Here is a 24,780-nt window from a genome sequence, read left to right as displayed (position 1 = left end):
CATTTGTTAACAACTAGAAAGTCCTTTTGTTCTTAAATTAAACAAATAAAGATCAGACTAATTTGGCTGTCACTAAATAGAAACAGAAGAGCTCTTTTTAGATGTGGTAAAAAAATTAAGAATAAATAAAACAATTACTGATAAACACTGACCCTGACCACTTGAAAGAAGTGCATAAACTACTCAGTGTGTGAATCACTAAATCCAGACACTTACAGAGCTAGAAGATGAGATTATACAATTTACTTGAAACTTTCATCTCAGAAATGAAGGCTCTGAAGGTTGCAAGTTGATTCCTCACACAGCTCCGGTGACAGTTCAGATGGGTACAGCCCTTCTGGTGCCTGGGCAAAGCTAGCTCTGCTACAGCATTGACCTGTCACTATACAGTTTGGTTTTGAATTGACTGCATGGATCCTGACGGTTCACCAGGAGAATCTCAGCACAATTTTAACTGTTCTACAGCTAATCAAAGGGATTTCTTAGACGATTTTGAAATAAACATAAGAGAGATCACTGATAATAAGTGATCAGTTTCATATAGTATCTATTACATAAGCTAAAATTACACTTTCATCTTGCATATAGTGAACTGTAAATTATAATTAAACACACCAACATGTTTTAATTGTAGAGTTACATAGAACTAAAGTTTCAAGTATAAAAATATTTTCTCCTTATGCCTATCAGTGACATTTTCAAATCACTGTAGAAAATGTCAGTTAACAGAAATTTTAAAACAAAATCTTAAATTCTGGGTAAAAAAAAAACTATTTGAGTCCAAAACTTGATTCAGTTCCTACAATCTTAATCACTCAAGCTCTCTGGCCTCTGTTTTATTTTTGAAATAAAAGTTGAATTAAAGAAACACTAATACCTCAGAAATTCTGTAATTCTAAAGCCAATAATTTAAGAAAATACTGCAGGTAAACTGTTTATGTATTTAATACTTTATGCATACATTATAAATGCTTTATTTAAGTAATGTTTTGTTTTTATTCTTTTAAAAGTCAGTGTGTGGATAAAACTGCATAATTTAAGAAAGTGGAATGTCATTTGTTTTTTGCAAATTTACTCATTCATATGACAAAAAATTTTGATACTTGCTCACTTAGAACACTTTTATGCTCCACAGGATAGAAGAAAAGTCTATGAAATATTTTAACAAAGAGCATAGTTGACCCAGCTTTTCTTAATTGGTAGGGGTTATACTTTAAATTAGCAAGTAGAAAGATTTTGTTGTGAATTGGAATATTGTTCAGTAGTAAATATTTGCATAATATTCAAAAACCACCTATTGAAAATTTTGTTGGCTGTAATTCTGCATGACGTTTAAATGATTACACATAGGAATAGTATATATGATCTTACTGTAAATATTAAATAGTTTTTCTTTGTCAGTATATATTAAGCATATTTTTTTCAGATATTTAAAGAGGGCTGCCTGTCAACCTCTCCCTCTTTCTCCTTTCTTCAGTTCTTCCTTTCCCCTTCTTTCCTTCCTTCTTTCCTTTTTTCCTTCCTTCTTTCCTTCCTTCCTTCCTTCCTTCCTTCCTTCCTTCCTTCCTTCCTTTGTATCATTCTAAACAGCAATAATCAGTCTTCAAATAAACTCTTAGGGACAGTCTTATAGGTAAAAGAATAGAAAGAAAAACTATTTCAGTAAAAATAGGGATTAGAAACTGGAACTCTATAGATTCTCTACTCTTAACAGTGACTTGTAAAGGCTTCCTCAAAGAATAGATTGACAGACATTGATGTAAATCATTCTGTAAAATCTGTAAGTAATAGATAATATTTTTAGGGAGTTGAGAATAACCTCTGAAATTCCAAAAGCAATACTGTTATTTATAGAAAAATTACATTGACAAAGAGACAAGAGAAAAAAAAAAGAAACTAAAGAAATATAGGAGTTTATTAACTGTATTTCTCTAAAGCATATACAAAGGAGAATGCAAAATTTAAAAGCAAACCAGGAAGGAAAAGAGATATTGATATTTACCAATTAAAGAAAAGAAATATAGTTAGGTTAAGAATGATATCTAAAACAATTTACTCAATCTGCTGAAACATGATATTAATAATTTAGAATACATTTGCAATTCATAGAAAATTTAAGATAACTGTTTTGTGTGTGATTTAAATAAATTCTTACTGTACATCAAACTGACTCAATTTAATTGTTATTTGAGAGAATGTACAAGATAATTATTTCTCATAAATAGTTTCCAGGTTTTATTAAGAAACTGAGAAAAATATATATGCATATATAAATATATATTTCCACTTTTATTTAGACTTTGTTAAGGGTCACAGAATTGAGACAAATCTCTTTGCTTCTTTTTAAGTAGCTTGACATCACCATGTTCCTAATGTCTCTATTGTTAATGAAAGTTTTAATATATTATCACAATTTTTATTTTAATTAGCTTAATGTTTTGGACCAACTGGAATGAACAGCATCCAAGTATCATGAGATCCACCCTAACGGGAAAAAATGCTCAAGTGGTGGTCAGTACCGACATACTCACTCCAAATGGTCTCACCATTGACCACCGTGCAGAGAAGCTGTATTTCTCAGATGGCAGCCTAGGAAAAATTGAAAGGTGTGAATACGATGGATCCCAGAGATACGTAAGTTAACTGAGAATTTCTTGATTACAGATTTAAACAATTATACATTTGAAAGAAATATGCTTTTTGCTTGTCTGAAATATGCCTATCAAGGGATTTCAAAATATGGAATTGTTTGAACCAATCCAACTGAATATAAAATGAAAAAGAAGACTGTGGATATAATTTTGAAAAATTTGTTCAAGTGCATTTGCTACCATAGAGACAGTGTAACTCTTACAAACTTTATTCTAAAGAAACAATAACTGAGTTTTTCCTAATTATTAATTGAAATGGAATTGTTAGAGTGATTGCATAAGCTTTATTATTAGTTTTTTTGTTTTGTTTTGTTTTTTAATGTGAAATGAAATTGGTTTGCTGCCCTAGGATAAAAGAACATTGGAAAAGAAGAAAATAATCCTCTTTCTGTGCTTGGGTCCATAAAGCAACCCAAAAAGTTTTGAAGAGAGAAGAATGGGAATCCTTTCATAGTCATGCATGTTCTCTCTTTCCTCTGAGTTCCAAATAATGTTAATGGAACAGTCTTTATGTTGCCCCTGTAGAGCCTTTACAGCAGGTATTTAGGGCCCATAGAATAGTCAGAGTCTAGTGTTCCCCACTTACCCTAGTAGTCTTTGGAAGTAGTCTTTGGAAGTAGTCTTTGGAAACTGGGAATGCTCAGGGCTCAGGAAGTTGAGATCTTGGTGGTAATAGGGCTGGAGAAACCTTTACCTGTTCAGCCCCAGCATGGTGCATGCCTGAAGGACAAAATGATCCTGAGGCTCTTTACTCCTCCATTGCATTTCCTAAAGGGCCACATAGTAAATATTTTAAGCTTTGTGTTCCATATTGTCTCTACACAACTATAATGCCTCAAAGTACTAAAAGCAGATGTAGGGAATATGTAAATGAATGGGTGTGACAGTATTTCAGTAAAACTTGATTTACACAAACAAGCAATCAGCTAGCATGCCATAGTTTGTTAATGCCTAATCTCTATCATTAAGCGTATGGTTTAATTTAATTGAAGGTATGCCTATAAAGATATATACATATATGCCTATATATTATATATGTGTATAAATATGCATTATATATTAATATATTATAGATACAGAAAAATTTCCCTGTGCAACTAATTATATATACACATATATGTATATATATTGTTATATGTAGCTATAGATATGTTTATGTCTACGTGTGTGTGTGAGAGAGAGAGGCAGAAACAGAGAGAGATAGAGAGTTTCTTGAATAAAGAAGAAATATATTGATTTACATTCTAGTACAGGTACCTCATCTAATTGTGGAGTGAGTACTTTGCGTAGTACTGATGTAGGACAGTTGAGTGCTTAAGGAACATGAGAATAATGAGCTAAGACCTGATGAGTTCAATTTGTGTAAAGGCAATAGCTGTAATCAAATTCTTGATCTATCTTTTCCCATTAAAATCCATGTGGGATAATATCCAAAATAAGAGAAACTCACACAACTCAATAGCAAAAATACAAACAATCTGATTAAGAAAAATGGGCAGAAGAATGGAATAAACATTTTTCCCAAAAAGATATACAGATGGTCAACAAACATATGAAAAGATGCTCAACATTATTAATCACCAGGAAATGCAAATCAAAACCACAATGAGATATTACCTCTTACCTGTTAGAATGGCTCGTGACAAAACGACAAGAAATAAGTGTTGGAGAGGATGTAGAGAAAGAGGAACACTATGTACTGATGTTGAAAATGTAAATTGGTGCAGCCACTATGGAAAATGGTATGGAGGTTCCTCAAAAAATTAAAAATAGAAATACCACATAATCGAGCAATCCTGAGTATTTAAACCAACAAAACAAAAATACAAATTTGAAAAGGTATATGGACCCCTATGTTGATTGCAGCATTATTTACAAAAGGCAAGATGTGGTAGCAACCCAAGCGTCCATCCGTAGGCGAATGAATAAAGAAATATGGTATATTTGTACAATGGAATATTATTCAGCCATCAAAAAGAGTGATATTTGCCACTTGCAATAGTGTGGATGGAACTTGATGGCCTTCTGCTAAGTGAAATAAGTCAGAAAAAGACAAATATTTTATGACCTCTCTTACATGTGGAATCATAAAAAACAAACTAACAAAACAACCTCATAGAAGTCATATTTTTACATATTCACACCAGAGGATATTGTGTATTGTTCAGTGACTTTAAGAAGCAGTCTACAAAACAAACAAACAAACAAACAAACAAAAAAAAACAAAAAACAAAAAAAAAAAGGAGAGGAAGCAGCAGCAGCAGCCTACTTATTTTGTTTGTGAGGGTAGTTGAGTTGTGGAGAGGGACAACATTGCTATGTTATTTGTGTTAGCACAGCTTTAGTGGCCATACTTATGAGTGGCCATGCTTATGTTGCCTGCTGTCCTGCCTGAGGTTTTTCACCTTAGAATATTCTTTACTTCCACAGATTTCTTTCAGTGCTCATCATGTTCAGCTGCTCTGTATCAAGATAATGTTTTTTTATCCCTAGGGCCTTTGCCTCATGCCTTGGTTTGGAAGATATCCTCTGGGTTTTTCTACCCCATTTTCTGCAACTATGTTCCTTCTTCCCTTGTACACATATATTAGTTATTAACAAAATTAATATCCACAATAAAAAATGTATTTAAAAAACATGCTTACAGATACAGAGAACAGATTGGTGGTTACAAGAGGTGGTTGGAGATGGGAGAAATGGGTAAATTGTATTTCTTTTCTTCTTAATTTAAATAAATTAAATACATTTTTTTAACAAAATAAAATAGTAGCTATTAGATGAAAATTTGCTATCATCAGTAAAAAAAAAATAACAATAAGGGCCACGTGACCTCAAGCAAATCATTAATCTTCATAAATTTTAGTTTTCCAATATGCGAAACTAACTCTACCTAACTTTCAGGGTTATTATGAGGATAAAATACAAAAAGTATATCCCTTAGAATACACCAAAGAAACTCTAAATGAACTTATTCGATAATGCATTTCAAAAAAATAGGAAAACAGGAAAATAATTGTCTGGATGTGGTATTATTTTCTCCTATGTCCTGATACAGAAAATGCTTCCATAGTGCCTTATAGTAATGCTTTATCCACTTCAATTTATTTTTTTGTATACCTCTTTGCTTTTATCCCCACAGTATATTCTTATGTATGGTAATTATAGTTACTCTAAGGGGTTCAGTCATCAGATCTCTAATATAACTTAAAGGATTTCTTTTGACATTAAAAAAATATATATATGCCTAGTTAAAGTTTCAACTCTCCACTTTGTATCCCTGTATAAACCAGTATATTTTCTGGCTGGCTATAGTTAAGAATATTGTATTGTATATTTGAAGTTGCTGAAAGAGATTTTAAATATTCTCACCACCATCACACACATACACAAATTCTAACTATATGAGGTGATGGATGCATTAACTAAACTCATTGTGGTAATCATTTTGCAACATATACAATATCAGATCATCATCTTGTACTTTAAACTTACACAATATTATATGTTAATTATATTTCAATAAAATTGGGGAAAAAAGGTTTCTTTCCTGCAGAGATGTTAAGTGTTGGCAAGAGAGCATTAGTTTAACGGTTATGGTTTTATTCCTGCATAGGACACCAACCAATTTTGTCTCAAATAACAAAGAATTACATATACTTTTCCTCTACTTCTTCCATAAAGTAGCTTTATCATCATCATCAAAAAAAAACTATCAGATCCAAAAACTGAGAAAATATTTCAAAATTTATTACATTGTTATAGCCATCTAGATTTCCTTATCTTTATTTTCATTGATTTCTACTTAATTTAAGATAAATGTAATGTTTTGGTAATACAATGAACAATAGATTTTTAAAATCCTCTAATGTTGTTTTCAAAATTTAATCTAGAGACTATTTATTAACTCTTTTAAAGATTTTGTCTATTCTGTGAGTCTATTTTTGTTTTGTTTGATGATTTGTTCTTTAGGTTCCACATGTAAATGGGAGCATACAGTATTTGACTTTCTCTGACTTATTTCATGTAGCATAATACCCTCTAGGTCCATCTATGTTTTCACAACAGGCACAAGATTGTTCTTTTTTATGGCTGAGTTATATACCAGTAAAGATTTCACCTCTCCATTTTGCACTCCTGTCTAAACCAGGATACTTTCTAGCTGGCTGTATTTAACAATACTGTATTGTTATGTATGAACCTGCTGAAAGAGATTTTAAATATTCTCACTGCCACCACATATTTATATTATTTATATTTATTTTTATGTTTATATTTATATATCTCACATATTCTTTATGCACTGATCTATCAATGGACACTTATGTTGCTTACACATCTTGGCAATTGTAAATAATACTGCAATGAACATATGGGTGCCTATATCTTTTCAAATTAGTGTTTTTGTTTTCTTTGGTTAAATACGCAGAAGTGGAATTGCTGAATTATATGGATTTTTATTTTCAATTTTCTGAGGAACCTCCATATTCATTTCCATACTGGCTGCATCACCATAAGCACACGACCATTTCCATTTCTCCACATCCTTGCTAACACTTAATATTTCTTGTTTGTTTGTTTGTTTGCTTTTGATACTAGCCATTCTGGCAGGAATGAGCTAATATTTTATTCTGGTTTTGATTTGTATTTCCCTGATGATTAGTGATGTTGAGCATCTTTTCATGTATGTTTTGGCATACATCTGTATATTCTTTGAAAACATGTCTGTCTATTCATGTCCTCTTGCCCTTTTTATTTGAATTCAATATTTTGTTGAGAATTTTGACATGTATGTTTATGAAGGATATCGGGCTGTAATTTTCTCTTTTTTTGCAGTGCCTTTGTCTGGTTTTGGTATCAGAATAATGCTGCCCTCGTAGAATAAATTTGGAAGCATCCCTTCCTCTTTAACTTTTTGGAATAGTTTGAGAAGAATAGGTATTACCTGTTCTTCATATGTTTAGTAAAATGTTTTTTGGGAGGTTTTTGATTACTCATTCGGTTTGCTAGTAATCCTTCTGTTCACATTTTTTCTATTTTTTTTTTTTTCTGATTCAGTCTTAGAAGATTGTACATTTCTAGGAATTTATCCTTTTTCTTCTAGGTTGTCCAATTTGTTGGCATACAATTATTCTTAGTAGTCTCTTATAATCCTTTGTATTTCTGTGTTGTTAGTTGTAACTTGGACTCTTTGATTTCAAATTGTATGTATTTAGCTCCTCTTTTTTTTCTTGATGAATTTGGCTAAAGATTATTAATTTTGTTTAGTCTTTTTCTTCCTTATTTTTTTTAATGCTTATTTCTTTTTGAGAGAAAGAAAGAGAGAGAGGCAGCGTGAGCAGGGGAGGGGCAGAGAGAGAGGGAGACACAGAATCCGAAGCAGGCTCCAGGCCCTGAGCTGTCAACACAGAGCCTGACGCAGAGCTCCAACTCATGAGCAGTGAGATCATGACCTGAGCCAAAGTCAGTTGCTTAACCTGCTGAGTCACCCAGATGCCTCAATTATGTTTAGCCTTTTAAAGAACTTTATTTTAGTTATATTGATCTTTTCTATTTTTTTGTCTTTATGTCATTTATTTCTGCTCTGATGTTTATTATTATCTTCCTTTTACTAATTTTGGGCTTTGTTTGTTCTTTTCTGGTTCCTATATATATAAGGTTAGGTGTTTATTTGAAGTTTTCTTGTTTCTCAAGGTAGGACTGCATCGCTTCTAAACTTCCCTCTTAGAATTTTTTTTTTTTTTTTGCCGAGTCCCATAGATTTTAGAGTATTTTGTGTCCAATTTCACTTGTCCCCATGTATTTTTTTATTTCCTCTTTAATTTCTTCATTGACTCATTGCTTAGTAGCATTGTTCAATCTGTACATTTTTGTGAAATTTTACTTTTTCTCTTGTAACTGATTTCTAGTTTCCTACCATTGTGGTAAGGAAAAATACTTCTTAAACTTATTGAGACTGGTTTTGTAGCCTAACATGTGACCTATCCTGGAGAATGTTTCATGTGCACTTGAAAGCAATATATTTGGCAGTTTGGGGATGGAATGTTCTGTATATATCTATGAAGTCCATCTGTTCTAATGTAGTTGAAGGCCAATGTTTCCTTATTTATTTTCTGTCTGGATAATCTATTCATTGATGTATCTGGGGTGTTAAAATCTCCTACTATGACTGTATTACTGTCAATTTCTCCCTTTATGTCTGTTAATATTTACTTTAAATTTTTAGGTACTCCAGTGTTAGGTGAATAGATATATTTACAATCGGTATATTCTCTTGGGGGATTGATCCCTTTATCATCATGTCATGTCCTCTTTGTTTCTTGTTATAGTTTGTTTTAAAGTCTGTTTTTGTCTGCTATAAGTATTGTTAACCCACATTTCTTTTTGCTTCCATTTGCATGGAGATATCTCTTTCCATCCCTTTACTTTCATCCTGTATGTCTGTAGGTCTGAAGTGACTGTCTTGTAGACAACATAGACATGGAACTTTTCTTTTTTAATCTATTCACCTATGTCTTTTGGAAGGTAGTATGCTCAACATTGTACCACCAATGCCACCCATTCTATGTCTTTTGATTGACACATTTAGTACATTTACATTTGTAGTAATTATAGTAATTATTGATAGGTATGTAATTGCCATTTTGTTAATTGTTTTCTAACTGTTTTTTGTAGTTCATGTCCTTTTCTTCTTCTCTTGCTTTCTTCCCTTATGATTGATGTTCTTTAGTGTCATGTTTAGATTACTTACTCTTTATTGTTTGTATAATTATATAGTTTTTCATTTGTGGTTACATTGGTGTTCATATATATTACACTATTATATATATATATATTACATATATGTTATATACATATATATTTCATATATATTATATGTGTATATATTACATATGTGTAATATATAATATATATGTAATATACGGAAGTATATATTACATATAATAAGTCTACTTTAAGTTGAGGGTCCCTTAAGATCAAACATATTCTAAGGGCGCCTGGGTGGCTCAGTCAGTTGGGTGTCTGACTCTTGATTTTGGCTCAGGTCAAGATCGCTAGATTGTGGGATTGAGCCCCACATCAGGCTCTGTGATGGGTGTGGAACCTGCTTAAGATTCTCTCTCTCTTGGGATGCCTGGATGGCTCAGTCGATTAAGCATCTGACTCTTGATTTCAGCTTAGGTCATAATCTCACAGTTTATGATGAGTTCCAGGCCCATGTAGGGCTCTTCACTGACAGCACAGAGCCTGCTTGGGATTCTCTCTCTCCTTTTCTTTCTGCCCCTCCCATGTTTATGACCTCTCTCTCTCTTTTTCTGTCTCTCAAAATAAATAAATAACCTTTCAAAAAAGACAAAAAAAAAAAAAAAAAAAGATCATTTCTCTCTCTCTCTGCCCCTCTCCCCAACTCACTCATGCTCTCTTTCTCTAAAATAAAAAGGTGCAGCTGGGTGACTCAGTCAGTTAAGTATTTGACATTTGGTTTTGGCTCAGGTCATGATCCTGAGGTTTGTGGGTTCAAGCCCCATATCAGGCTCCACACTGACAGCATGGAGCTTGCTTGGGATTCTCTCTCCATTTCTCTCTGCCCCTCCTTTGCCTGCTCTCTCTGTCTCACTCTCAAATAAATAAACTTAAAGATTTTTAAATAAAATTAAAAAAATACAAAACACGTTCTAAAACACTAAGTTAGTACTATCTAACCATGTTTTATAGTTTTGAGGTCATACTTTACATCTTTAAATTTTGAGTATTTTTTTAATGTTTATTTTTGAGAAAGAAAGAGGAGCAGAGAGAGAAATAGACAGAGGATCTGAAGCAGGTTCTGCATTGACAGCAGCGAGCCCAATGTGGGGCTCGAACTCGTGAACTGTGAGATCTCATGACCTGAGCCAAAGTCAGATGCTCAACCAACTGAACCACCCAGGTGCCCCTGTGTATTCTTTAACTAATTGCTGTACCTATAGTTGATTTTATTCCTTTTGTCATTTACCCTTCATACTAGCTTTATAAGTGGTTGATCTACTACCTTTATTATATATTTACTTTAGTAAGAGTTTTTTTCTTTTATAATTTTCTTATGTCTAGTTTTGGCCTCTTCTTCTTTTTAAAGAAGTCCCTCTGTCGGCTGCCTGAGTGGCTCAGTCAGTTAAGCATCCAACTCTTGATTTCGTCTTAGGTCATGATCTCATGGTTCATGAGATCGAGCCCTCAGTTTGGCTTTGTGCTGACAGCATGGAACTTGCTTGGGATTCTCTCTCTGCCCCACTCTCTCTCAAAATAAGTCAATAAACATTAAAAAATAAGAGGTCCCTTTCACATTTTTTGTAAGGCCGATTTAGTTGTGATGAGCTACCTTAACTTTGTCTGAGAAACTCTTTATCTCTCCTTCAATTCTGAATTAAAATCTTGCCAGGTAGAGTATTTTTGGTTGTAAGGTTTTTTGTTTTTGTTTTTGTTTTGTTTTTTTCCAGCACTTTGAATATATTGGGCTACTCCCTTCCAGCCTACACATTTTTTGCTGAAAAATTCACTGATTGTCTTAGGGTTGCCTTGTATGTAACTAGTTACTTTTGTCATATTGCTTTTAAGATTCTCCATTTTTAAATTTTGACATTTTAATTATAACATGTCTTGGTGTAGACTTCTTTGGGTTCATTTGGTTTGGAGCTCTCTAGAAGTCTGTTTCCTTACCTAGATTAGGGAAGTTTTAGCTATTATTTCTTAAATGTTTGTATTATATTCTTCAGTTCTGATTTCTAAAAGTATACTCTCTGTCTCATTCTTAAAGTTCTCATCGTTTTCATCCTTTCTTCTGAGTTCTGTGAGTGTCTTTATGACCATTACTTTGAACTCTTTATTAGATAGATTGCTTTTCTCAATTCAGTTCAGTTTCTGTTTTGGTTTGTTTTGTTTTTTCCTCTGAGGTTTCCTCTTTTTCTTTAATTAGAATATATTCCTCTGTCTCCTCATTTTGCCTGACTCTCTGTGTTTATTTCTATATATTGGGTAGACCAACTATATCTCCTAGTGTTGAAAGTAGTGGCTTTATGTGGAAGGTATCCTATGGAGCCCAGAAGAACATTCCCCTCTGGTCACTGGAATCAGGTGCTCCAGTGGTAACCCCTGTGTGCCATTCTCTTGTGGCTGAGTTGAGACTGCTGTGGGCACACTTGTGGGTGGGGTTGTCTCTCACACCCTGGAGTAGGAGCCGTTTTGGGGGTAGCACCAGTCCAGGCTGAGGCCACCTGCAGGATGCCGCGAGGGGGAGCTGCTTTGAGGGTGTGCTGGTCCTAGGCAATGCTGCCCGCTGGGTGCAGCAGCATGGGAGTTGCATTGGGGTGTCATCATTCAGCTGAGGCCACTCAGTAAATGCAGTGGTGTAGGAACCACTTTAGAGGGAGCAGGTGTGCTGTCTTGGCCATCTCTCTCTCTGTTTCAGTGCAAATGCAGTGGAAACAGGACTTAGATGATTCCAAATTTTCCATTATTGCATTTATCTTAGTTTCATTAAAATTATTATAATAAGGAACCTCAAAATTTCAGGCCAATGAAAAAAATACTTAATAGCTATTTATAAAAGTGTCCCTTCCCCTACTTCCTTCCGAAAGCCATAAAAGTCCCAACTAATATTTCTCCCCCATAATCCCTCCTTAAAGACAGAGTGATTATTTTTCAAGATAATGATTTTTCCAGGCTACCTATGTCACAGATTTCTTACTTGAAGATAAGCTGAACAATGTTTTATTTTAATGTAGTAAGTGAAAGAGGACTGATCTCTGTGCATACTGGCTTGTGGGTGGATTGTTGTTTGTTTGTTTGTTTGATTTATTTGTTTGTATGTTTTCAAGGCTGTTCCAAGGCAAATGTAGATACTAGCACTTAACTCATGACACTGTTCCTAAAGTCCTGTTTTATAGAAAAAGAAAACTAGTTTTTTTTTCTTTTTTTTAAATAATCCTCTGTGTATGAATTTAAGGTCTTCAGAATAAGAAAAGGTTGGAGGTAAATTAATAATTGCAATTCTGTTTTGAATATAAGATTTGACCTCAATATTAAGAATTATAATTGAAATGTCAAATATTTATTTTGGTATTGTTAGCCATCTTTGAATGAACATATATTTTATCCACTTAACTAGATTTAAGAACATGGCTCATCTTTTCTACATATTTAAATTCACAGTGACTTCTAATTTTCACAAAATTAGAAAACATTATTTGTGTTGATTTTAACTGTTATTTGTTTTTATACATAATAATGAACACTCCCCACCTCACCATTTCTGCCAGATGATTCTCTAAGCACACCTTTGAACATTTTCATTTTTGATTTCACTGAAGGTACTTGATGAGACAACTTATTTTAGTTTTAAGCATTTTTTTTTCCTTTTTAAGGCAAAATTTATTCATGAATTCTGTTTTTAGGTCTCAATTTAGGCTTCTGAAATAAACCTGAACCAATCAGTTTTTCTTTCTTTCTTTTTTTTTTTTTTCCTCTGAAAAATACTTCAAATACTTAGTGAAATTCTTAGTTAAAATTGTCATTTTCAAGATAGACATTACCACTTTGGTTAAGTTAATTTACTTTGTACAATACTTTTGCATACACAAGATATAATTCAAGTCTCCATGCAGTTAAGGAAACAGTTAAGATCTGACCTTTCTATAGATGTCACATGGATTTAGGGCTAGAGTTAGTCTTTACCAAAAAAGGCAGAATTTTCTATGTCTTTGTTTACTTTAATAATGCTATTATCTAAGAAAATTGCTTGGTTAAACGGCCCTCCATGATGACCTGACCGTGATAATTTGAAATGCAAAGAAAACACTGAAAAATTTTTGTTTTCCTGGGTGTATGTAACCCATCCTCCAATAAATAACACATAAAAACTCAATTTTCATTACCTTCAGTCTTTATGTTCCATTACTTTACCATGTTCATTGGATAAAGGCATATGTATGGGTCCAAAGTTACCTCATTCTTTTGCCAGTTATCAGGATCCTGTGGTTGCTATGCCATAGTGTTTGTGGTCAGTGACATGGAATTATCATTAAATTGTATACTTTACAGTATCCACTGTCTCTTATGTTTTAATTATTATTTTGTAACCAGAATATGAGCTATTTATTCCTGAATGCCATTTCATAAATTGACTTCAATTTCTGGGTATCTGTTATACCTTTAATTGCCTATTTTAATGATTAATTAGCTGTTTTTGTAATCTGTTATTAATATAGCCATAGAACTATAAGACTAAGTGTATAAGTGGGGAGCTAGGTCATCTCTTGTTGTCTTTAGAAAAGGTCAAAGATGCAATCGGGCTTAAGTTTAAAAATTTAGTAACAACATATTTCCCTTGAAGAAAAGAATCATATTTATTCTGAAAAAATATTCTAGGAATATATAGTCTAATACTATAGAAGTCTTACAACACTAGAAACTATCTTGTTATATGATTACTGTTGAATAAACAGAACAGTTTTTTTGATACCCTATCCATTTAGGACTTTTGGTTTTTCTCAGTTATATCTTTTAACTAACTTATATGTAGAAATGTTTGACCAGTATCAATTGTTAATTTGAATTGTGCCTGTGCCTTTTAGTTGAAGCCTTAGAAATCAAAGGATACCTTTTAGAGCAGATTTCTTCTTAGATTCTCATAGAAGCTAAGTGCTCCATATCTGAATAATTCCTATGTAGCCAGTTGAGATCATTCATTAGACTTCAATTGAGCATCTGTGCTTGTTCCTTCTGTGTGTGTGTGTGTGTGTGTGTGTGTGTTTCCTATTCATTCCTCACTCCTATTTTGCTACCCTTGGGCAACCATACTAATGTGATTGATATATATCTTTTGAATTTGTATATAGTTTTTTTAAACAGGTCAGCAAACCAACGTAATGAATTTTATTTTTTATATTTTGGCATGTATTGTAAAAGGCACTGCAGAAATGTATGATGGGGAAAACCATGGTATTAAAAGGAATGACATTTAGGAAGTAGAAAGTAAAGTTATGAAGGTTTAAAACTTCTTTGAAAGACTTAAGATTCTGACCATGAAATATCAAGTAGAGACATGAAACATTTCAATCTGTAAAGTCAAAAAAGGTAGAGACAAGGCAAAATCAAGGAGTGGCCAGAGAAATAATAATTGCAGAAAAGAACATTTCCTTTGCATAATTGTGTGGGGTTTGTTTGTTTGTTTAATTTTGGGTGAAACAAATGACAGCAAAGAAATGCAGGTGGAACGAGAGAGGGAGAGACAGAGAGAGAGAGAGAGAGAGAGAGATCAAATGTCCCCAGGGAAACTAGGGAAATTGTTATTTACTGCATTGTATCTTAAAGCTTTTAATATTCTCATGCACATTGTAAATCTTCAATGAGGAAAATAGCAGAGTGTTTTGTTTTGTTTTCTGTTTTTGAAGTAGGCTTCATGCCTAGCGTGGAGTCCAACCAACATGGGGCTTGAACACACGACCCTGAGATCAAGACCTGAGCTGAGATCAAGAGTCAGACACTTAACCAACTAAGCCACCCAGGCACCCCAAGAAAACTATTTTTTAAAGATTGTGTACTACGGGCTTAAGCATTGTAGAAATTTGAAAAATACTGGTGTATGACTTACTAATCATTTAGTTCATCAAGGGAAAATTATGTAATCCATAACTAATCAGTAGATTAGGGAAAAAAAATCTTTTCAAAAATTAGAAAAAATCAGTAAAAAAAGATCTGTTTTTAAAAATAAATTTAACTTTTGAAATTTAATTATCTACTAATATTTACTTTAAAAAATTTATCCATATTTAATTTCTCTGCCAAACTCTGAGTTAGGTTTTAATATTCTATTTTACCTTAGAGTGAGGTCATAATAAAATGGAAGCATACATGGTTTAAGTCTGACTTGTACTGATATAAATATAATAATTTGTTGGGTTTTTCTAACTTAAATTTTTTTAATCTTTATTTATTTTTGAGACAGAGAGAGAGAGAGAGAGAGAGAGAGAGGAGGTGAGGGGGAGAGAGAGAGGGAGACACAGAATCTGAAGCAGTTTTCAGACTCTGAGCTCTCAGCACAGAGCCTGACGCGGGGCTCAAACTCATGAACAGTGAGATCATGACCTGAGCTAAAGTCACATGCTCACCTGACTGAGCCACCTAGGTGCCCCAGGTTTTTCTAAATTTAAATACCACATTAACTTGCATGGGATTCTACCTACATATTTATTGAGGAAAGCATTCTCTGCTTAACAGTATATAATTTAATATTCCTGGCTGATCCAGTTATCAGGACAAAAAATTAAAAAAACAAAAGAAAAAAAATAGGTAATAATTTCATTCCGTTTCAGTTTTATTTCTGTTCTGTATCTGTCATTTTTGTTGTTCCAGTAGCTGAAACAATAACTAACATTAACAAGGGCTAAGACGAGGTGATTATAGCCTTTCTCCCTCCAGTAATCCTGTAAGTGTTAATCATTTCTTGGAAGGCATCAGCTACCTGAGTGGCACAAACCTTTCCAAAAGAAACGCTGTTCATGTTCCTAGAAATTGCAATTCTGATGTTTCTTATTTTTGACATTCTTTGAGAAACTTTGTCCAAAGTTTTTTTTCAGAGTATATTCCAAAGCAAAAATACTAAGTCCTAAGATACATCTTTAGAATGAGAAGGATATGGGATAATCTTCCTACTAAACAAATATATTCTGATGATATCAACTCTTTTGACTAAAAATAGGAAAACAAGTTTAAAAAAAACACTAGTCAATTATAGGTAATATCAATCACAAGTATATTAGATATTTTACTTTTTTATAGCACCAAATATTTTTCTACTTATTAAATCAATTATTTCATTCCATAAGTGAATAAAGACGTCTATCATCCTTTTTCCTTTCCTTCCTTCCTGTATATATTTCTATCAAATCTTTATTTATGTCTATGATATCTACTCTTTTGATAATATCATTTTAATGATATTATGAAATCTACAGATGTCTGGACTCTGAAAATTATAGAATAGTTTTAATGCCTATAAAAGTGAATTTTCTCACAACATAAGTTTGAATTACTTAATCAAGTCAAAATCCTGTCACCAAAGAACAGACATTGTGATTTTAATTTTTAAAAGATGTAAAATATTTGGATTTAAAAAAAATTAATTTTTGGTTTAAAATCAACATCAGCTTTAGCAGTCACTAAAAGTTTTAGTGAACTGAAAAATTTTCCACCATTGACTGGAACAATCTGTAGATTTGGAAACCAAGGCCCAAAAAAGCTACATTATTTTCTAATGTTTCTGTGTATTGTATCTAATGCTAATTAGTATAGTTTCCAACTCTCTATGAGAGCCAATAACCTTTTTTTTTAATTAAAAAAAATGTTCTGTAACATTCCCATTCCTATTCTAAAATGAAATGTTGCATTATACCTATCTTTTTTTTTTAATTAAAAAAATTTTAATGTTTATTTTTGAGAGAGAGAGAGAGACAGAGCATGAGCAGGGGAGGGGCAGAGAGAGAGAGAGAGAGAGACAGACAGACAGAATCCAAAGCAGGCTCCAGGCTCTGAGCTGTCGGCACAGAGCCCGATGCAGGGCTGGAACTCACGAACTGTGAGATCATGACCTGAGCCGAAGTTGGACGCTCAACTTACTGAGCCACCCGGCGCCCCATGTTATACCTATATTTATAGATAAATTTTCTAAACTCAGTTTAATACATAGATTATGATATAAAGGAGTTATGAGAAGTAATTTATAATAAAATAGGACATAGTTCAATATATAAATGTACAAACTAAGGGAGGAAATGGAAAGAAGTGATTAGATACTCTTTTAAATTGGTAATAAGTTCTTGATAATTATCTAAGCAAAGCGAAGTGAAGTCATCCCTCAATTTGTGTAGAAGTTGCATTTCTTGAAAGTAGTAAGTGATTAATAAAGGACTCTGTAAAAAAATACTTTTGTACATATGTAAAATTGAGTTCAAGTCTAGATTCACGTAATTGTAAATACATTTGCACTGTTGTAAATATCTCATAGAACATTTTAAACTTGGCTGAGTCTCAGTTCCTTTTACAACACTGCCCTGTATATTGCAGTACAACCAGATTCCTGGTCCCTGACCACTGAATTTCCTAGTCAAATGCCTCCTATGTCTCTGTCCAACTCCCATCCCACAATCAAGTGAAACCCAACCAAAACTTTCCAAAACTCACAGAAGGGATGGACTGCTTCCATTGAGAACCACTAAGATAAGAAATTGTTTTAAAGTGAGAAATGTAGAAAGGTCTCCTGGCAGCAAGTTATCTTTCTTTTCTATCTAGAATGCCTCAAACACATGGGATTCTGCACCTACGAACAGCTATAAGGACTACAGACAAAAAATAGAATGGATGTTTGTTGCCAGAAGCATTCTGTGAACCCCAATTTCAACAGATTAGCTAATAACTGATGCTCACTGTTGCCAGTTACATAACAGACATTGCAGTTGAGTATATTACAAATAAGCCCATTGACTAGTGAATACTGAAGGGGCTACTGAAGCTCAGGTTTTTTATTATTGTTGACACTTCCTTGAATTCAAGCAATACAGTTTAATGTTCAGATTATTATATCAGTATTGGCTTTTGTATATTTTAATTGTTCGTGGTCATGAATAGCTATTCAAATTATAACCTGAATTTAACTTTCTAATCTTTAAGAATAGTGAGTTAATGGAAAAGGTGATAAAACGGTAAGAAGAAGACAGTAGAATTCTATGAATCCATTACAAATGATGACATAAAATATATATTAATTCCATGGAGAGATTTATTATATATTAATGGAAAAAATAGAACAAATTAATACACTCCTCACTCAGACTAGGTCTCTCGAGATCTTTCTATTTCTTGTTATGATGAGTGATTCTCCATTGAGCCTGGGCATTGTTTTTTCATTGTATGAAATTCTGCATCTTATTTAAGCCTTTTGTTTTAACTGGATTTCCCTGATATCACTATGACATAGGAAGGTGAGGTCTTGCCTTGTTAGTGCCAGGTGAAGTAGAAGCTACAGTCCCCCGCTCAGCTTGTATTGACACCTAAGGCACGATGGTGTGTCTCTTTACTTCTGGACAAAGATGGGAGTGACAACTTCAGGCTGATCTCCACTGTCACCACTGTGGATTAGCTTAATTATTCCTGGACGGTACTAAAAGTCCTAATTCTCCATTAGGCTTCTTCGGACAGTAGTCTTGCAGAAGAGGGGAGGGCACCTCACTACAGCCAGATGTGAGTCTAAGCACAGGCTGTCCACTGGCCTTTAAGCTGTCCACTTGGCCTTTGCTGGTGTGGGTGTGTATGGGTCACAGTTTTTTTTGTGGTGTTTGGATTGAATAGAGCCTTCTAGTTATAATCTTTTCTGGTCTTTTGCCTAGAGAGAGGAGGCTTTTGTCATTGTTTGTCTATGCATATTGGCATTTCTGAGTTGTTAGCTTCCTCAGTTCCAAGTCTGGGTTATATGAGGCAAAAATAAAGCCCAGGGAACTCATCCACATATTGTTTCTTAGTCCCAAGTTCACTAGCTGTGCTGCCTTCTTCTCTCTACTTTTGTCTTCTTACATTTGTTATATATGTAATTTCCAGGTTTTTAGTTGTACTTAGTGAGAAGAATCAAAAAAATATGTCTAGTGCACCTTCTCAGAAGCAAAAGTCAGTGCTTATAGATTTATAAAAACTCAGAATAGAAAAATAGAAATACCTTATTTATTGTTTTATAAAATGTTTTTAAAGATAAAAGTCATGTTCCACAAATTTCTAAGACAACAGAATACCTATGTTTTGCCAGTGGGCTTAAATGGGATAAGATTTATTAAAGTACATATGATATGCCATAATTTACCCGAGCCCAAAGACATTGAAACAGTGGTTCACCATGAGACCTAAATATTGTAGAAATAAAGATGGTGGATTGTGCTGTCTACATTTTATCATCTATAACCAGGATGGATACATTTAGCACAGAGTGAATACAATGAAGTTTATATGATGATATGACATTGCCAAATACCAGTATCTGAGAAAGAATGAGAAAGGAGTGAAAAGAAGTCTGAAAGTGATGTTTAATGACACTGGTTTAATTCCTGAATCTGGTTCTACAGAGATGTGATCTTTAGCAATTAACTTAGTCTTTTGAATCACAGTTTCTACATTTTAAGCTATGTTTAAATTTTTCTTCCAACCCTAACTTCTTGTGATTCTGCCGTTGATTTTGTGGAACTCAAATAGGTGAGCCTTCGGACACATCTTTTTACATATTAATAAGTATAAAATATTATGCCATATCTTGATTATTTTATTCACTCAATGTTAGCTGCAAAATAAAACTTACCACCTCTCACAAAGCAGTATGACATAGCAGAGATAAATAAGTTTAGGTTATAGAGATAGACGTCGGTCTAAAACTCGGATCCTTGACCTATGGTTTAGTTTAGTTAAGACATTTTCTTAATCTTTCTATGTCTTAGCTTCTTCTGTAAAATAGAACTGATAATTTATGCCTCATAGAGGTATTTTGAGGATTTAAAGTAGTATATGCAAAGTGGTACCTAACAAATGTAAACAAATGCTAAATTTTATAAAATTCTCCTTGAATAATGCAAGTTAAAAAATATACCCAATTTAAAAGTTTGTAACTGCATTCACCACTCACATGTATCAATTAGAATAAATCATAAAGTACCTCATTGTTTCTTCTATAGGATCACTAACATCTCAAGAATAGAATTCATTTTCATCTTTGTATTTCCAAAAGCAAATAACCCAAACTCTGGTGCATTGGTATGTTCAGCAAATATTTGCTGAAGCAATGAGTAAATAGATGAATAACTAAAGAGAAATTAAAATAATGTTTTCCTAAATAAAATAAAAAGTAAACAGCTTTAAAAAAAAGACCAAAATCAAAGATTAACTATTTTGAGGGCCTCAGTCAGCCATACAGGGTAATTTTCTGAAGTCTGTACAACTGATATTTCAATTTGGTAAGATAAGAATGTTATTGCAGTAGGGTTAATGGCATTTATTTTGAACAAATCCCCTTGATTTAAATCCACATACATTTCAGTGATGGTTCAGCTTGGTTAGTCATGCAAATTAAAGTGTAACTGAAGCTGAGCTCTTTCAAAAGAGATGTGTTCTGGAAAAGAATAAATGGTCAATATCCAGGGCAATTCGTGTATTCACCCAGAAAATAAATGGTGTCCCTTCAGAATTTGATACTGATACTGATGGATTGATCTAGTATTTCTTAGAAGCTTTCAATTTGTTAAGCATCAGACAAAATTTTCAAAAGCAGCCACCTGTCCCACCTGCCTCATTGTAGAAATTCATATGCAAAAAGAAAAAGAACAGATAGCTAAGGAAAGCCATCTTGCACGTGCATGCAAACACACACGAACCTATTTTTTCCTAATGAATTTTGCTTGGAAACCAAACGGAGGGCAAAGCGTGCAAAAAAGTTTTAAAAATATTTTCTTTGGTGAAATAAATCAGTATGTAAGGGGGAAAGTAGGAAATTGGAAAGCTTCACATTTAAATTCAGGAGATTCTGAATTAGCTTACATGAATTTTTCTCTGAATGTCTAGTTAATTTTTTTTTAATTTGAGAGAGAGAGTGAAGAGAGAGAGAGACAGCAAGCACTAGAGGGGGCAGAGGCAAAGAGAGATAGAATCTCAAGCAGGCTTCAGGCTTAGCATGTAGCCTGAAGTGGGACTCCATCCCACAACCCTGGGATCATGACCTGAACTGAAATCAAGAGTTGGACATTCAGCTGTCTGAGCCAACTAGGCACCCCTCTGGTTAAGTTTTTGCATTGTCTCTAGATGGTTTTAATGTATTTCTTGTTAATTGCATGCATAAAAACCAACATAAATTTATTTAAGCTTGAGACAGTATCTTGAAATTTCTTTCTGTGTTTGACTCTTGAAAACTTTTACAATGCCAGAAAACTTATTAAAACAAATTAATTATGGTTTAATTATTATTTAAACAATAATTATTATTTAAACTATTTAAAAAAATGATTTAAATTAATCTAAAATAAAAGCTCAGGTACAATATGTCTGTAATAAGAAACAAAAACATACACTTGTTTCTGAGCTTCCCAGCAGCCAAGACGTTAAGGGAAACCTTTGAAGTTATATATTACTTTGATTTAGTTGAAGGGAACAGAATTGTTTAATATGAAAAATAGATATTTTGTATGGCCCTAACATTTGCAAAGCTATTGTAACAAGATCTTTTGTTTACACAGGGAGCTTTGAAAATATATAAAAGCTAATGAAAATCAAAATGCTAAGTAATTTTTACTAGCTCATGACTAATAAATCATCAAAAAATATGGTTGGCCATCAAGATATATAATACATTTAATAATTTTCAATTAAGTTGTTAAATTACTAAAAGGACAAGCTAATATTTAAAACTAAGTTAAAATTAAGTTAGTAAGATAAACAAGCTCAGTTATTGCCTAATTATTAGAGATCAAAAAATAATAAAGAAAAATGGAATGAAAATGTAAATAATGTTGAGTAAAGGTATATCTTAGAGGGTGGTAAAACTAAATAGTTACTCACATGAAAGAAGGAACTTCTAAAAGCAAGCACTACTGCAGACTCTTAGGCTAATATTTCCACTAAGATTCAAACAGAATCCTGTGATCCTAATGTAGCAGCTGCAAATTTGTATAGTCAATAGTTTATCCTGATAAGATCCTAATTCCAGACACTGAGGACTAAAGTAGCCAGGTGTCTATTCTCAGTATTGGGAGCCTGGAGGTCAGTACAGTGGGGAAACAGGAACAGTACCTCGTGTGCTTCTACTGGCCCCCTCAGAAAGCTAAGCTATCAAATGACCAGACCATCTACCTCTGGAGCTGCTTAATGGTAGAGACATTAAAGGGCATATTACTTGAATCAAAACTAAATGTCCAGAATAATGCTGCCTCAGACAGGAGGAAAGAGCATATACGTCTTAATTTATCAATGATATGTTAGAATATGTAGAACAATTTCTTAATTGCACATTAGAATCCCATGGGGAGCTTTTGTGTAATACTGATATCTACCCCATTCAAGAACAATTTAAATCAGAATTCCTGAATGAGATGTGGATCTCAATTTTAAAGTTCCCAGTTGATTGTTATGCCTAGTAAAAATTTGGATTCACTATTATAGGCTACTATAAACATAAAGGAGTTTACTCAAGATATAATCAAACATACACTAAATGAGAATATCATTTTTTTTTAATTTAGAGTTTGGATCTCTCTTACCTGATTCAGAGTTTCTGAATGAATTTGCATAGCATTTATCAAAATCTTGGTGTCCACAGTGCCCAGAATATTTCCCCCCCAAATGTAGGACTTTATCAATGATAGCAGGTGGTATGCAGAAACAGCACCAATTTAAAGTTAATACATTAGTGTGAAAAGTCATTATCTTCTTAATTCTGTTTTAAACTTCTGATTGACTTAGGAAGCAAGGTGAATTGTGTTGCTAGTATATATTTAACACCCCTGTGACACTTACTCTATTACTGAGTTGGAGGGTGGGGGGCAGGGAAGAGAGAACTCAGACTACAGTTTGGTGGGTAATAGCATCTAATTATAACTTGATAGTATTGTTTCCATTTCTTTGTGGACATTTTTAGAGTTGCATTCTGTTTCTTCTAACTGATAGTGGATTTCCGTTATGGTAATGTGTCAATTAAAAGAACAATTTAAAACAAATGATAATAGAAGTTGTATTCAGATAAGGACAAAAAATATGTGAAAATATTTATCTCATTCAGATTTAATTAAAAAAAAAAAAAAAGCCTGAGAAGAGAGTTCATATTCTAGTTCTTTACTAGGTATGAAATCCCAGGAAGTAGTAGTGAGGGAAGAAGTGAATGGTCTGAAAAGGAGAAAGGGCATATAGGAAGAGGTGTGCTATAGAGCTGACAACTTCTTGGGATCAGGTGCAATGGATTTCATCATCTCTTGAAACTGTCTTCAGAGAAGCCAGATAAACTCTCGCACTTCAGGAGTTTCCATTGACAAGTTGTGTAGTGGGAAGGATACAAATATTTCTTCTGGTCCTTTCCTCTTGTTTGGAGATTTGACCCATGGGCCATTAATTTCCCACCACCTGAGGAATGGTCAGAGGCTCCAGGCACAGGCATGAAGTGAGAGCACTATGCTTACATGAAGTTGTTAATAACATTCACTATAGAAAAAGAAAAGAGAAGAAAGAAAAGTGGTGATAAGTCTTAAAGCCAATGTGGCTGAAAGGATATGAAGTGTTACATGAGGTGTGCTTTTTGTTTTAATAGCAAATTAAAATGTATATATTTAAGGTGTACATTGTAGTGTTTTAGTAAACATATACATTGTTCAGTGATTGCTACAATCAAGCTAACTAACATATTTATTACCTCACATAGTTACCAATTATTTGTGTGTGAATAACATTTAACATCTATTCTCTTGGCAAATTTCAATTATGCAATACACTATTGTTGACTAAGCACAATGTTATAGAAAAGGTCTCTAGAACTTATTATTTATTTCTTTATTTATTTACTTATTTATTTAAAATTCAAGTTAGTTAACATGCAGTGTAGCATTGGTTTCAGGAGTAGAATGTAGTGATGCATCATTTACATACAACACCCAGTGCTCATCCCAAGTGCATAAGACGTCTTACACAACAGAAGTCAGGTAACTAAAGACTAGAAAGTATTTCAGTAATAAAGTCTGATCATTCAGCACCAGGGATAGTGCCACTGGCTTTATTCTGACCCTCCAAAAACTTACAAATTTTTGTAACAATACTCGTGTATTTGAGCTGCTCAAAACCATCAAATATTTTTTTAATAACAGCTGCCATTTAGTGGGTATCTAACTCTTTTAGTCTGTGTTTGACATAATTATCACCAAAGCAACTTTTTTCAGTTTTACTAAGTGAGGCACTGAAAGTTAGCTAACTTGAGGTCAGTAATCAAATCAAAATCATAAGACACAAAGGATTGAGTCCTTTCACTTGCTATGTGTCATTTTACAATCCATGATCTTTTCAAAACTGTCCTTGTATATTTGCTACCTTTTCCCCAAGC

At 33.3% G+C, this 24,780-nt stretch overlaps 1 protein-coding gene across 1 annotated transcript in view; it reads left to right on the top strand.

Annotated features, from left to right (window-relative positions):
• LRP1B (LDL receptor related protein 1B) overlaps window positions 1–24,780 on the top strand; it is a 1,882,572-nt gene that overhangs the window by 1,530,577 nt on the left and 327,215 nt on the right. The window contains exon 43 of the mRNA XM_042948663.1: window positions 2,430–2,634. Within this exon, the coding sequence (XP_042804597.1) occupies window positions 2,430–2,634 (205 nt within the window). The remainder of the gene's footprint in view (window positions 1–2,429; window positions 2,635–24,780) is intronic.

This window comes from Panthera leo, chromosome C1, assembly GCF_018350215.1.
Source record: "Panthera leo isolate Ple1 chromosome C1, P.leo_Ple1_pat1.1, whole genome shotgun sequence".
Taxonomy (NCBI): Eukaryota; Metazoa; Chordata; class Mammalia; order Carnivora; family Felidae; genus Panthera; species Panthera leo.
The sequence above is the reverse complement of the archived record's forward strand: the minus strand, read 5'-3'. Positions and strand labels throughout refer to the sequence as shown.